The following is a 14,467-nucleotide window of genomic DNA, read 5'->3' as shown; positions in this document are numbered from 1 at the left end:
AAACCTCCCCCATGGATCTTTTTGAACCTCCAAGGAGTCATAAACTAAAATAATTCAAGGTATTAATCTTTCACTATGCACCTTGTATATACTGAAGCTTATATGTTACTGTCAGAAAATGTGATAATTTTTCTATGCCAGGTCTTTCAATATCCTAAAGACCAATATATATATATATCCTCTGATTAAGAACAACATTGGAAACCAAGAGAAATGTGTTTTCTTCTTGACACTTTCATCCATTTCCATAGAATGATGTGAACCAACCTTTATTCCCTAAACCATAAGTTGAGAACAATAATACTTCAAGTACTGATTGTTACTTGAGCAGCACATAGCTTATATCTATTATTGGACTGCTTTCATCAAAACAAAAGCATGGTAGGCAGGTACAAAGAGAAGATCCAAACATTTTACAAAATCACTGTATAGCATGCAAAACCATTAAGGAAATTATTACAGGAAATTGTCATGGAAGTTTTGTACATTCAACATTTTCTGTTATACCATTTAGCATGGGAAGTAGGAATTACAGAGTTCTTGCAATAAACACATTTAAAAATCTAACGACTTGAAGGTACGCTACACTTCATATGAAACAACAATCACAGAATCACAGAATCACAGAATTTCTAGGTTGGAAGAGACCTCAAGATCATCGAGTCCAACCTCTGACCTAACGCTAACAGTCCCCACTAAACCATATCCCTAAGCTCTACGTCTAAACGTCTTTTGAAGACTTCCAGGGATGGTGACTCCACCACTTCCCTGGGCAGCCTGTTCCAATGCCTCACAACCCTCTCTCAGTAAAGAAGTTCTTCCTAACATCTAACCTAAAACTCCCCTGGCTCAACTTAAGCCCATTCCTCCTCGTCCTGTCACCAGGCACATGGGAGAACAGACCAACCCCCACCTCGCTACAGCCTCCCTTGAGGAACCTATAGAGAGCGATAAGGTCGCCCCTGAGCCTCCTTTTCTCCAGGCTGAACAAGCCCAGCTCCCTCAGCCGCTCCTCGTAGGACTTGTTCTCCAGGCCCCTCACCAGCTTCGTCGCCCTTCTCTGCACCCGCTCAAGCACCTCCATGTCCTTCTTGTAGCGAGGGGCCCAAAACTGAACACAGTACTCGAGGTGCGGCCTCACCAGAGCCGAGTACATGGGGACGATCACCTCCCTAGCCCTGCTGGTCACACTATTTCTTAAGCAAGCCAGGATGGTGTTGGCCTTCTTGGCCACCTGAGCACACTGCTGGCTCATATTCAGCTGACTATCCACCATCACTCCCAGGTCCTTCTCCGCCTGGCAGCTCTCCAACCATTCCTCTCCCAGCCTATAGCTCTGCTTGGGGTTATTGCGCCCCAGGTGCAGGACCCGGCACTTGGCCTTGTTGAACTTCATGCAGTTGACCTCAGCCCATCGGTGCAGCCTATCCAGATCCTCCTGCAGAGCTTTCCTACCCTCAAGCAGATCGACACATGCACCTAACTTGGTGTCATCTGCAAATTTACTGAGGGTGCACTCAATGCCCTCGTCCAGACCATCGATGAAGATATTAAAGAGGACCGGCCCCAGCACCGAGCCCTGGGGGATGCCACTAGTGACCGGCCTCCAACTGGACTTGACTCCATTCACCACGACTCTTTGGGCCCGGCTATCCAGCCAGTTTCTAACCCAACGAAGCGTGCGCCAGTCCAAGCCAAGAGCAGCCAGTTTCTTGAGGAGAATGCTGTGGGAGACGGTGTCAAAAGCCTTGCAGAAGTCAAGGTAGACCACATCCACAGCCTTTCCCTCATCCACCCAGCGCGTCACTTTGTCATAGAAGGAGATCAGGTTCGTCAAGCAGGATCTGCCTTTCATAAACCCATGCTGACTGGGCCTGATCACCTGCTTGCCCTGCAAGTGCTAATGTGCAAACATAAATGCTCTAGTTGAGTATATCTCCATCACCAGTTTGGAAAAGGTATTTTTAATTTAAGGCTGGTACTGGTAAAATATCTAATACCTGCTTTTGTCATTCTCGTTGTATTTAGTATTTTCTTTAATTTTTGTAAAATGTTTTAAATTGTTTCAACATTGAAAATTTTGCCATCTTTGACAAGTAAGAAAGATACTCCCAGGGCAACAACTTAAAGGTCTTTGAAAACATTTCAGCAACATCTTATTACTTAAAGCGTACGAATGGATGTACCAGAGACATTTGATGCTAAGTGTTGACAGTACTTTCAGTTAAGCATCCTAGGAAATATGTAGGGAATATTAAAATTTTACAGATTTTTCTTTTTAAGAGCATCCTAATCTAACTTTAGAAACTTTTTTTTTTTTTAACATAAGCTAGATCAATGGTATATTCCATATTATGTTGGTACTAAATGTAAATAGGGACAATTGTACAGAACTTGTAGAATTAGTTGTAGAAATATAACTTGTGAATTAGACTGAATTAAGAATTTGCTAATACCTTTTCCTTTTTGGTGTGTCAGAAAGTCATGATTTGTCCAAACTAGGACATAGGTAAGGAAAAGGCATCTTCAACTTCAAAGTGAAATCCTAGTTCAAAACCAGAGTAGAAGAAGGACCTTAGAATACATGGTGGAATTCTGCTATTTCATGATAGGTAGAGGTGTCATTGTGCTCCTTGACTCATAGCAGACTTTTTATCCAGACTCTGAAGGGCTGAATACTCTAATCACTATGTTACTGTCAAATAAGTATTTTGCTGTATCTTACGTAATTAATGTGAATACTTCAATACTCAGCAGAATGAGGGACTTTTTTTTTTTTTTTTTCTCTCTCAAAGATTACTGTATGTACCTTAATAGCTCATTTAAAGAAATAGTCTTAGTAGGCTGGTTAACATTCCCGGTAAAAATCAAGTTACCTGTAAGTGAGACCATACAGAAGTGGATTCCTAAGACTTGGGGATTTACAGTCCTCCATGATACAAAATGTGGAAGAACGGGACCCTTCCTCAGGAAGTAATAATACTCTCTCTGTAAAGAAAAAGAAAGAAAAAGAGACATTCTTGTTCTGTTCTGCTTCCTGAAATTTTAGCCATATTGAAAGGTATTTTGGGCACTGAACTTAAATTTTATAGTAAGTTGTTGCATTTATTTTTAAAAAATCTGTAATTCAACAGAGAATCAAGAACTATGACTTAGATCTGCATAGCTGATATAATATTCCTTTGTAAGTTCCTGCAGAGAAGAACCAATAAGAACTTTTCTGTTAATCCTCCTTTCATTGGAAGTGCAAGGACGGCTACACTTTAAACAGTATAGAGATCTGCCTCTTAACAAAATGTTCAGTGAACTGTAGTGGCAAGTATTGTTCATATTACAATTAAACATATATTTCAATGCTCTGGAAAAAAAGACTGTGATGCACATGTCTTGCATGAATTGGTGCATTTCCAGCACCATTTTAATTCTAGTGACTAGAAGATAATTAACACTTCTACTCCTGTATTTACCTTCCAATATTCATTTCTTAAAGTCTTATCAAAAATTTAAAATTTTTCTATTACTCACACCATACCAAGTAAGGAGATGGTCTTATTTTCTAAGACTTTAGTTCCATTAACTGAAGATTGTTACATTAGGGAGCGACTGTATGATATCATAGAATAATGTTACCATATAATGGCCATATTACTCTTTTTAGAAAATTATTTTTCTTCTGAAATCTGATTATTCCTACATAGCTTTTACTGATTAATACCTTAAGATGAATAGGGATCATACTTTATTTTAGTTACTCACCCAGTAACTGGAAGTTCCATCAAAAAGTATCCACAGAAGCTCTGGTAGTCCAGCTAGCTAAGGTCTAAAGAAAACAAGGACTTCTGAAGTTAGGTAGAAAAAACAAGCCACACTACTTTTAATGATCTTGGGACCAAAAAGAAGCATGCATGATTCATTTTCTGATTTAGATGATGACCTGCTTTATGATCTTAAACAAATTTCCTTTCTTTTATGCATTCAGTTTTGGCTTTTACTCTGTGGCTGTCAAGGACTTGCACATATGCTTTAACATAATATACAGGAATCTTCCAGTGCCTTCTATGCGATTACATTCCAGTCAGCATGGGTTTATGAAAGGCAGATCCTGCTTGACGAACCTGATCTCCTTCTATGACAAAGTGACGCGCTGGGTGGATGAGGGAAAGGCTGTGGATGTGGTCTACCTTGACTTCTGCAAGGCTTTTGACACCGTCTCCCACAGCATTCTCCTCAAGAAACTGGCTGCTCTTGGCTTGGACTGGCGCACGCTTCGTTGGGTTAGAAACTGGCTGGATAGCCGGGCCCAAAGAGTCGTGGTGAATGGAGTCAAGTCCAGTTGGAGGCCGGTCACTAGTGGCATCCCCCAGGGCTCGGTGCTGGGGCCGGTCCTCTTTAATATCTTCATCGATGATCTGGACGAGGGCATTGAGTGCACCCTCAGTAAATTTGCAGATGACACCAAGTTAGGTGCATGTGTCGATCTGCTTGAGGGTAGGAAAGCTCTGCAGGAGGATCTGGATAGGCTGCACCGATGGGCTGAGGTCAACTGCATGAAGTTCAACAAGGCCAAGTGCCGGGTCCTGCACCTGGGGCGCAATAACCCCAAGCAGAGCTACAGGCTGGGAGAGGAATGGTTGGAGAGCTGCCAGGCGGAGAAGGACCTGGGAGTGATGGTGGATAGTCAGCTGAATATGAGTCAGCAGTGTGCTCAGGTGGCCAAGAAGGCCAACACCATCCTGGCTTGCTTAAGAAACAGTGTGGCCAGCAGGGCTAGGGAGGTGATCGTCCCCCTGTACTCAGCTCTGGTGAGGCCGCACCTCGAGTACTGTGTTCAGTTTTGGGCCCCTCGCTACAAGAAGGACATTGAGGTGCTTGAGCAGATGCAGAGAAGGGCGACGAAGCTGGTGAGGGGCCTGGAGAACAAGTCCTACGAGGAGCGGCTGAGGGAGCTGGGCTTGTTCAGCCTGGAGAAAAGGAGGCTCAGGGGCGACCTTATCGCTCTCTATAGGTACCTCAAGGGAGGTTGTAGCGAGGTGGGGGTTGGTCTGTTCTCCCACGTGCCTGGTGACAGGACGAGGAGGAATGGGCTTAAGTTGAGCCAGGGGAGTTTTAGGTTAGATGTTAGGAAGAACTTCTTTACTGAGAGGGTTGTGAGGCATTGGAACAGGCTGCCCAGGGAAGTGGTGGAGTCACCATCCCTGGAAGTCTTCAAAAGACGTTTAGATGTAGAGCTTAGGGATATGGTTTAGTGGGGACTGTTAGCGTTAGGTCAGAGGTTGGACTCGATGATCTTGAGGTCTCTTCCAACCTAGAAATTCTGTGATTCTGTGATTCTGTGATTATCTGAAGAAATTTATATGAAATAATTTGTATGAAGATAAATAAAACTGCATGCAACCTTATAAGGGCTTTAGCTAATTAATTCTTTAGGGGTATAACATATGTATGCACACATATATATGTATAAACCCACATAATTAATTCTTTCTTACTTCAAACCATGTAAAATATCAAGTGCATTTTGAACAACAACGAAAAAAAAAATAGTATTGGTGATCAGATTAACTGCAAAGGTCTCGTGAGTGATAAGAATTGCCTTTATTTTGAAATAGTTTCAAAGAGATTAAATCAATCACAAAAGTAGTTCTGTAAGGTATTAAAGTTGCCATTAATTATTGCTAAGAGGAAAACAAAAATAATGTGCTGAAGCGTTTAATTTGTTCACGTATCAGATAACATTCATTACCTGAATAACTGAAATCAGTTTTCCACATGTATTCACTGATTTTGTATGTGGCTGAATAAAGATGATATTGCCTGATTAAAAGATAGATAAGTCTTCCAAAGCTTTGAAATGACTTCTCAGGTCTTGTGCAATGAGATGTGCCTAGGTCCTAGAAAGAAAAGAAATAGAATCACTCAGTGAAAATTTTGCCTTTAGTCTGCTGAAACAAGAAAGAATGTATCTGGAAACCCCATTCCATAGTTTTTATCTGTAATCAGTCTTAAACTGTTATTTCTAGTAAAAGGGCAGATTCTTCGCACATGGGGGGTAGAAGATATCTTGCCATGTGTCTAACGATATGTTTGAGTCTCAGTTCACACTGGTGCTAACAATCAATTGCAGCTCATAAGTACCTCATTATTCAAGCTCAAGACTGTAGGGCCAAACAGCTTTCACACTGTTGCTTGTGAGTAAATGAGTCACTGGGGAGTGAATCAAGTGTGTTCTATTGCGAAGTCTTGCTACACTCATATGAAACACTTTTTTTTTTATTAAAAAAAAAAAATACGGTTGGATTTTTCCAGTACCTACTATTTTTGGAATATTTATCTCCCACATACTGTCCTTAGAGCTCAAGAAAAGAAAGCAGTTTTAATCACTAGTCCCAGAATTCTGCTTTAAATACTCAACTACAATATTTTACTACAATGAAATTACTGGGCCAAATCCTAAAAAAAAAAAAAAAAAAGATGCAAATTATTAAAGTTTAAACAGGTGTAAATTGATACTCTTTTATTAACTTTAGAGAAAAAGCTCTGACCCACAATAAAACCAAACCCTACAACCTACTCCATTTGTTTTGTTTGGGTACAAAAATAGAGTTTTTAGACATGCTTACAAATAACAAGCTGATGGGCATATTTGAAAATAAGCCAACATTTTACTGCAAACCCTACAGTATTGCAGGGTTTTTTGTTGGTTTGTTTTGGTTTTCTTTCTTTAAACTTTGTTTTCTACTGGTGGAGGTGTTTTCTGAATATTAGGTGATATTCATGTTGTTGTGATTAATGCTTCTGGGTGTGACAGGTTAATGCCCAGTGTGTTGATAGAATACATTTATACTTGTCAAATATATTTAAAAGAAGTAGTTCTAGCAGGAGGTAGTATTTTGTAATAGAATGGTGGAAATATATCAGTCAGCAAGGGTTTATTATCTTTTTTAAAATAACATTTTAAGATTAGTTTTTTATGCAATTTATTTTTTTTTTTCTCATTTTAAATATAGATGTGAAAGTAGAGGGCTTGGTCTTAAGTTTTCTCCTTATAAGTGTATACTTTAATTCTGGAGAGAAATCAAGGGCAGCATAAAAAGAAAAATGGAAACAGCTACACTGAAAATGAAGAACCCAAAAAAAGAATATCATCTGTAAAGGACTGATAATAAAATACAGACATTGTGAATCATAAGTTTCCCTAAAAATTATGTACTGGATTAATTGCCGTATTTCCTGTTTTAAAGTAACAAGTAAGTAATGTAAAAGTAAATCAGGAGGGAAAAGCACAAAGGAATATATTTCTTACACTATCTTACTGTGTGTTAGAAGCATAAGACCTTTCCTATCCTAGTAGTAAGCTTGTTTTTGGAAGTGCATGAAGAACAGAACATTGTCTGGACATTGAATAAAACAGGTGTGGGAACTCCAAGCTGGGGAAAATGTCACTGCATTGATCCATGCAAATCCAAGTTTAATTGTCTGAAATCCCCTCTTCTATTAGGGTCATTTACAGTAATGTGTAACATAACATGCTGATCATCTCTTAAATATTTAAGCCAGTAATGCTGCCTAGATGGGCCTTTCATTTCTCTCTTCACTTGTGGCTATTATGATTATTTCCATCAAAGTTTAGATCCTTTTTCATATTTCTCTGGAAACCTCTTGATCTCATCGCATTAGTTGTTTCCCTCCCTCTGTTAAATTCTTCATGTATTCCTATCTGATACTAATTTCTTCCTCTGGTCCAATGCATAGTCAAGAAAGTAATTTATTCATCTCCAGTAGTACTACTGAAATCACAGAAGTACTTGATGGCCTGATTTATTAAGGCACTTGAGGTCAGTGCCTTAAGTATGTGCTAAAAATGAAGCAAATGCCTGCATGACCTGCAAAGGATTAGTCACCTGCATAATGGTTTCCAGGGTCCTTAAAAATGTGAACTTGTGGAGCAGATTTGCTACTGGTGTAAGGTTAGAGCAGCTGTATTGAAATCTAAATGATGCTGACAATGCTTTCAGTGGCATTATGACAAATCTACACCAAGCCTTTCCCTTTTCTTGTCTTGTGCCATGCTGATACATTGTGATATGCCAAAAATAAAAATCAAAGGTAGGAAAAAGCTTTTACCATTTTCAGATGTTTATATGCAACTTAGTGATTAATAGGACTATTAGCATCTCAATAAAAAAAAAAAAATGTACAATAACAGCATATCTTTTTTTTTTTTTTTTTTTTTGGAATTTGGTTTTGTAGTGTCATACTGTCATGCTCTTTCACATTTGCTTGATAATAGGGTATCTGTGGTGTCACTGCTAACGCAAATAGGAATTTCAAATCAGATTAAATAAAACTTGAGTAACCCTAGGTTTGCAGGTTAAATCATTTCATATGCTATAGATGATGTGTGTTTTGTATTAGGCAACTGCAAGAAACAAGGAGTCGTATTTTCCTTTCCTCACTATGACTGTGACCAGTCTTTCTTCTTCCTGAGGAGAAAAATGTTTTGTGTACAGGTGTTTCTTTCTGTGTATAGGTGTTTCTTTCTTGTTTCTCCTTGTAAGTGGTGCCCCTTCCATTCATGTAAAATAGTTTGATTATGAGGGTATATCTTGGCTGGTAAAATGTTCTGAAAATTAAAGATCTCCAGCAAATACTTCATTCTGCATGAATTCATAATTTTTATATTGTATATCTTTTTAAAGTCATAACCAGAAAGTTAATTCCAGAATACAGGAAAATATTTTTAAGTTTTTAGGATGTATTACAGGCTTTTCTATAGGGCTTTTCAATTATATTTAAAACATTCTCTTTGACTTTTTTTTTTTCTAAAGAAAGTTCTGTTTTAGGGGCAGAATTATTGCATTTCAGAAATAATATCCTGTAAAATGCCTATAACAAGTTATTTTAACTGAAAGCCCATTGTAGCTTTCTTATTATGATTTCAAGCTTCTGCAACAATAAAAGTGTTCTTATTCAAATGTATATCATTGCATTCATACCTTTAATAGCAGCATTCCATCATATCAACCTATAAATAGGCAAAGAAACAATTGCACAGAGTACTTGTTATTCATCTTCAATATTTTTTATTTCATTGTTAGGTATCAGACTTTGGAATACTCTTATGGAGTACCTGCATTGAATAGAGAAGAAAAAAGTTATTTCATTGGAGCTTACACATACTTTCTATCTGTATTTTCTTGTGATATAAAAATTTATAGTTTTAGTTCCATTGGTCATTTTTATTGCCTTCTTGAAGACAATGAAAATCGCACAAGGCTTCAAATAAAAGCATCTCCAAGCGTAAATTAAATCTAGGGTGTAGTCTTTTGTAAGCAGAGAAGAATGTACTCTTAGATAATACATCTTTTTTTTACTGTATATCAATAAGATGTCTATTTTCTTTTCTTCCTAGATACACCTTTAGTTAAAATCATTTCTTCCAATTCATGGCCCGAAGAAGGACAATCTATAATTTTGACTTGTGAATCCAAAGGAAAACCAGTGTAAGTGATTTAACAAGTAATATGTTTTGTTATTTTCTTTATTCTGCTGTGATTGCAATCTTCAGCTGCAGAAATCTGCTGTTTTTGTCTCGTCCTGGGGTGTAATGTAATCTCTGGGATAGAAATCCCCTTGAAGCCTGTCTTCATTAAATGTCTATAGAAGATTGGTCTTTTACTTTGTCATTTATTTTAGTTTTCAGGAAGAATTCCAGCTGTGATTTTTTTTTTTTATTATTATTGTTTTTTTTCAGTCATGTGTATCAACCTGAAAGGAGTACAGGCTTAATCAGTCACTGTTTACATCACTGAACTGATGGTAGGAGAGAGAATGTCTCATGAAAATCTTCCCACATCAAGTAGCCTCAGAGAAAATATATTGAACCTTCTGGATTCTTTAGCTGTCATTTACAAGGGAATTTGAAGTTTAATGACATGTGCAAGTTTGCTACTTGTTTCTGCTGGAGTTTTAAAAGATGTAGTCTGCTTTAAGAGTAAAAACTGTTTTACTTGGAATTTAACATCTCTGCCACCAATATTTTTAAAGGCAGATCTGCAGAGATAAACTCTTGCATAGAATCTACTGTTTAAATAGACATCTCTTGCTAAAATAGCATCTCTGATGAGCTGTTATGCATTTACCCATGAAGAAACATAAATAACCATGTTGCTTAATAAGAATGGAATTTCTTAAACATGAACCTACTACTAAAAAGATTAATATGGTAATGGTGATCTGCAGCTTTAGAATGATCTCAAAAATAATAGTGCAAACGTGTTTTATTTCTGGAAAGGGTGCAAATTATGTGCCCAAAATCACGTCACTTGAGGAAGATTTTCTCATTGGTATAATTTTTTTGACTTCATAGAATTAATATAGGTAGCTTAATATAGGTATCTTAAGTCAGATTTAGGTAGAATCAGGCATTTAAGTCTGAAATTTCTATTTTGAAATCATTTAAACTCCCTAAGTACCTTTCTTTTATAGATGATATGCCTGTATCATTTTAAAGTAACTCTTGATTTTGACTGAGCTGATAAACACAGCATCCTGATCATGCTTCTACCCTACCTGAGACAAGAACACTAAAGTTCCTTCATAGTAGGTCTTATATGGTGCTTAATGCAATTGGTCTTCAGTGTACCTATGTGCTTCTGAGTTACTGTGTGTTTCTGAGATATCTATATAGGTATCTCACAAAATTCATATGCAACCACCTTTTGTCTTTAGTGTATACTTGAAGGAGAAAGAATTTATCTTTTAATATTCCCCTAAGTATCAGGGGATACAGAGTTGGTGAACCTATTACTTTCAAATTTAGTGGAAGATATGCAAGAGTTTAATTTTAGGAAAAAAAATCAGCCCTGATTGCCCTGAGTTGCAATTTGGTAGGTAGTATTTAGGGTTTTCCCTATCTCAGTGTTTTCCACATGACTTAACAGGTGACAACTACATGCTGAGTTCTCTGTTTGGCACATTGACTTCAGGGATCCTAGGTTCAGGAGTTTGATTTTCACTATTGATTTAACATTCACAATAGGGGTAAAAACTTAGAAGTAAGGCGGCCATTACAAACTTTTAATTACCTGTTGTTTGTTTCAGGGGAGGGCCAGTTTGGCCCTTTACACTTGGAGTCTTTAAATACTAAGGAAGTGTGGACGTTATCTGTTGTTTTCTTCATTTTGGAATGTATAGTTTTGTGAGACAGATAGCTGGATGATTGGACAAATGGATGAAACTGGGGGGTGGGGGGAAAGGAGGTGTGGCTGTGGAGATCAGGTACATAGTAACAACTAAGTGTTCTAGTCCTCCATTTTCACTTACCTCTGAGTACTGGAACAAAGAGGCATGATGCTTTTCAGTTTCTGAGGGTGTGGAAACTATCTCAACTATCTTTAAACATCTGTACAGTACATATTTGCATCTGAGCTGCTCACATGGGCTTCTGCTACTTTTTCTCTGCTGACTACATGGAGTTTAGATGCTAACTTAGTCAGATTTCTACCTCTGTATTTTGGGATACCAAAGATAGATGTCTAAATATAGATATCTATATCTATATCAAATTTAATATCTATGTTCATTTTTGGTTAGCTTAATCTTGCTCTTTATCTATGACTTATAACCACATTTTCATAATCTTTACTGAAAATGGGCTAATATTTTTTCACTTTTTTTTTTTTAACAATAATGCTATTGTTAAAAAGAGGCAATTAATTTTCTCACATATTAGATTTTCTTCAAGACACCAGTGTTTGTGACTCATTTCTGAAGGCAGTAAAGAACTATGAAACTTGTATGTTTTAGCTTGACATACAATATTCTGTATTTAGTACAGTAATATTGTAGATATTTCTATATGTTATCATTAGGAGATACTAATTGAAACACCATAATTAAAAAGCATCTTCAATTGAGATGATTACTGAGTTTTTTATTATTTTTTAATATTAATTTAGAAGAAAATATTTTAGAAGAAAACTTAGTTGCAGCCTTAATGGATTCAACTAAAATATTACATATGGTTGTGAAAGGGGAGCCAAATAAAATTCTGCACCTCTCAAGGCAGGGCACCTCTATACAGTAGCTTTTGGAGCCCAAATATTTGTGCCCATACATGCACCTCTGATTGTCCATTTCACAAGAACTGCCTACATCAGCTGTTCTGTATTGCTTCAGCCTTTCATGGAGCAAAGCCAGTAAAAAATAAGCATCCTCCTGGGAGCAGTTTGCAGTTGCTTAGCATGAGAAACAGCAATGTCATTCTCCCAGTCTACATTATGATTAACTTCTGGTAAGATATTGGAGAGGTCCACAGAGCCCAAATACTTCAGTGTCAGAAGATAAGTGATGAGCTGTAGGCTTCATGGAGAGCTCAGAGCCAGCTGTGGTCCTTCATAGCCATTTACACACCATGGGTTAATATCTGTCCACTGTCCACTATCCACTCTCCTGTTTCCTGTAAGTAGCAGTGACTCATACCATTAAGCGAACATTTACTATAGGTACACTTCTCTCTATCTCAGAGCAGTTTTCAGAGTGTTAGAGATGAAAATGGAGAAAGAGTGAAACTGGCTTGTAGCTGTTGTGACATTCATGATACAGATGGCTGCTGCAGAGTACTTCTTTTACAAAAGGGAAAGGCAGAATGAGGCTATAGCTGGAGTATACTCACCACATCTTTGCCTTTTGCCAAGCCTTTCCTGGCAATGATTCTGTCCTTCATGCTATGTGCATCATGGATTCCTTCATACTGCCTTTCAAAGCTACAACACAGTTCTAAGGAAAAGCCCTACCTAACTTAATGCCTTGTAGCAGGGATTGGGAGGGAAGCCTTATTCACACTAACATCTCTAGGAAATCAGCTGCCCTCTGCATCCCCTTTCAAAACATCCAGAGATTTATCAGAGAAGTGGGAAACAACAGTCTACAATGTGTAAGAATTGGAGAACTAAGGCTTCAGGGTATAAGTTTTGGGTTGACCAGCTGGTGGCCATGGCTTTGACAGAGATTTAAAAAAAAAAAAAAAAAGTCTCAGTCACTTGGATGTGCATAGCATAGGTTGCTGTAATGTGTTTAGACAGGCTCCCAGATTCTGAGGCTTCTTGCTGCTATGTGTGGAAGTGCTTCTCCTCACATTTCTGGTCTTTGACCAGATAGAGAGTTGTTGGAACAGGAGTGCTGAGAGTGGGCTGAGGGGGGAAAGAGAAGTGGGGGTGTAGGAGAAGGAGTGGAGAAGGAAGATAAAAAGGCAAATGAACCATTCTGAATGAGCCAGTGAGGCAACATGAGAGAGGGTAAGAGGAGATCTTCAAGGTCTGTGACTGTGCTGTTTTTCCTCTCTGCTTATCACTGTGAGGATGAAGACAGCTCTGATTCTGATCATGGTCCTATGCTTATTAGTATTAGGGGAATTACATTGGAGGCAAGAGTTGTTCTTCTGGGTAAGCACTGGATTACTATTATAGCAGAGTGGTGATACCAGTAAAAAGATTGGGACAGGTTTCCTGCCTGTTTTGTAACAATTTTCCAGAGGCAGGCTGTGTGGTGGATTACTAAAGTGTCGCAGATTGTTATATGCTCTGGCACAGTTCCCTCTGGTATACGTGTTGTGGCTGGTGAGACTTCAAGCAGAGGCAGGATGCCTCAGAGGTGACAGGGAAGTTACTGCTAGATCTGTTAGTCTTTGGGTTTGCCTTTTTGGCCTCTGAGGTGACATGTTTCATAACACCAGTCCCACATGGCATGGATGACTTTACTGTTCACAATATCAGAATGGGAATGGTAAGGTGGTGAAGTGGCTTCCTTACACAGTGTCTTTGAAAAGGTCTCTTGCTTCTGTGTGTAACTCTGGCTAAGTTTATTCCCTTCAGGATCTACTGTCAAAACCTGAGTGTTCTCTAAAAATTTCAGATTGCACACATGGGTTTAGACCTCATTGTTTGATGTTCGGGCACCAGTTATAGACAGCTGTGGAAGGCTGTTTTGGGGAATATTATATGTATAAGGAGACAACATTCTCAATTAAAATGTTGTGATGGTGGAAAGGAAAAAAGAAAATAACAACCGTTACTTTACCACAAAGACTATTTTTTAAACAGACCTTATAAACATAACTCACTATGGAAACGTAATATTTGAAGTGAAATTTAGCTAGCATTTGTGAGGATTGTTGTCTGTTTGATGTCCAGCTGGCAGACCAAATTTGAAAGTTTTATTTTGAAAAAAAATTCAAAATTGAAAAAAAAATGCAAAAATTTGAAAAAATGTTCATTTTCCAAAGAACAAAATTTAAATCAGCTCCAGAAATAACAGATCTCCTTGTTATGAAGTCATATTCAATGTCTAGATGTTTCTGTAGACATATTGCCAGATAATATTTTATTTAAATAAAAAAAAAAAAAAGCTGTAAAAATATAAACCAAAAAAAAGGTTTCAAAAAGGTTTTGAAAAGCCTGTGCTTTTT

General features: G+C 37.9%; 1 protein-coding gene across 2 annotated transcripts in view; it reads left to right on the top strand.

The window, feature by feature from the left end:
• CADM2 (cell adhesion molecule 2) overlaps positions 1-14,467 on the top strand; it is a 664,105-nt gene that overhangs the window by 558,740 nt on the left and 90,898 nt on the right. For both annotated transcript variants that reach the window (XM_032208157.1, XM_032208156.1), the window contains exon 7: positions 9,413-9,503. In XM_032208157.1, the coding sequence (XP_032064048.1) occupies positions 9,413-9,503 (91 nt within the window). The remainder of the gene's footprint in view (positions 1-9,412; positions 9,504-14,467) is intronic.

The sequence above is a fragment of the Aythya fuligula genome, chromosome 1 (assembly GCF_009819795.1).
Source record: "Aythya fuligula isolate bAytFul2 chromosome 1, bAytFul2.pri, whole genome shotgun sequence".
NCBI classification, from domain to species: domain Eukaryota; kingdom Metazoa; phylum Chordata; class Aves; order Anseriformes; family Anatidae; genus Aythya; species Aythya fuligula.
Note: the sequence above shows the minus strand (reverse complement) of the source record. Positions and strands in the feature narration are given on the sequence as shown.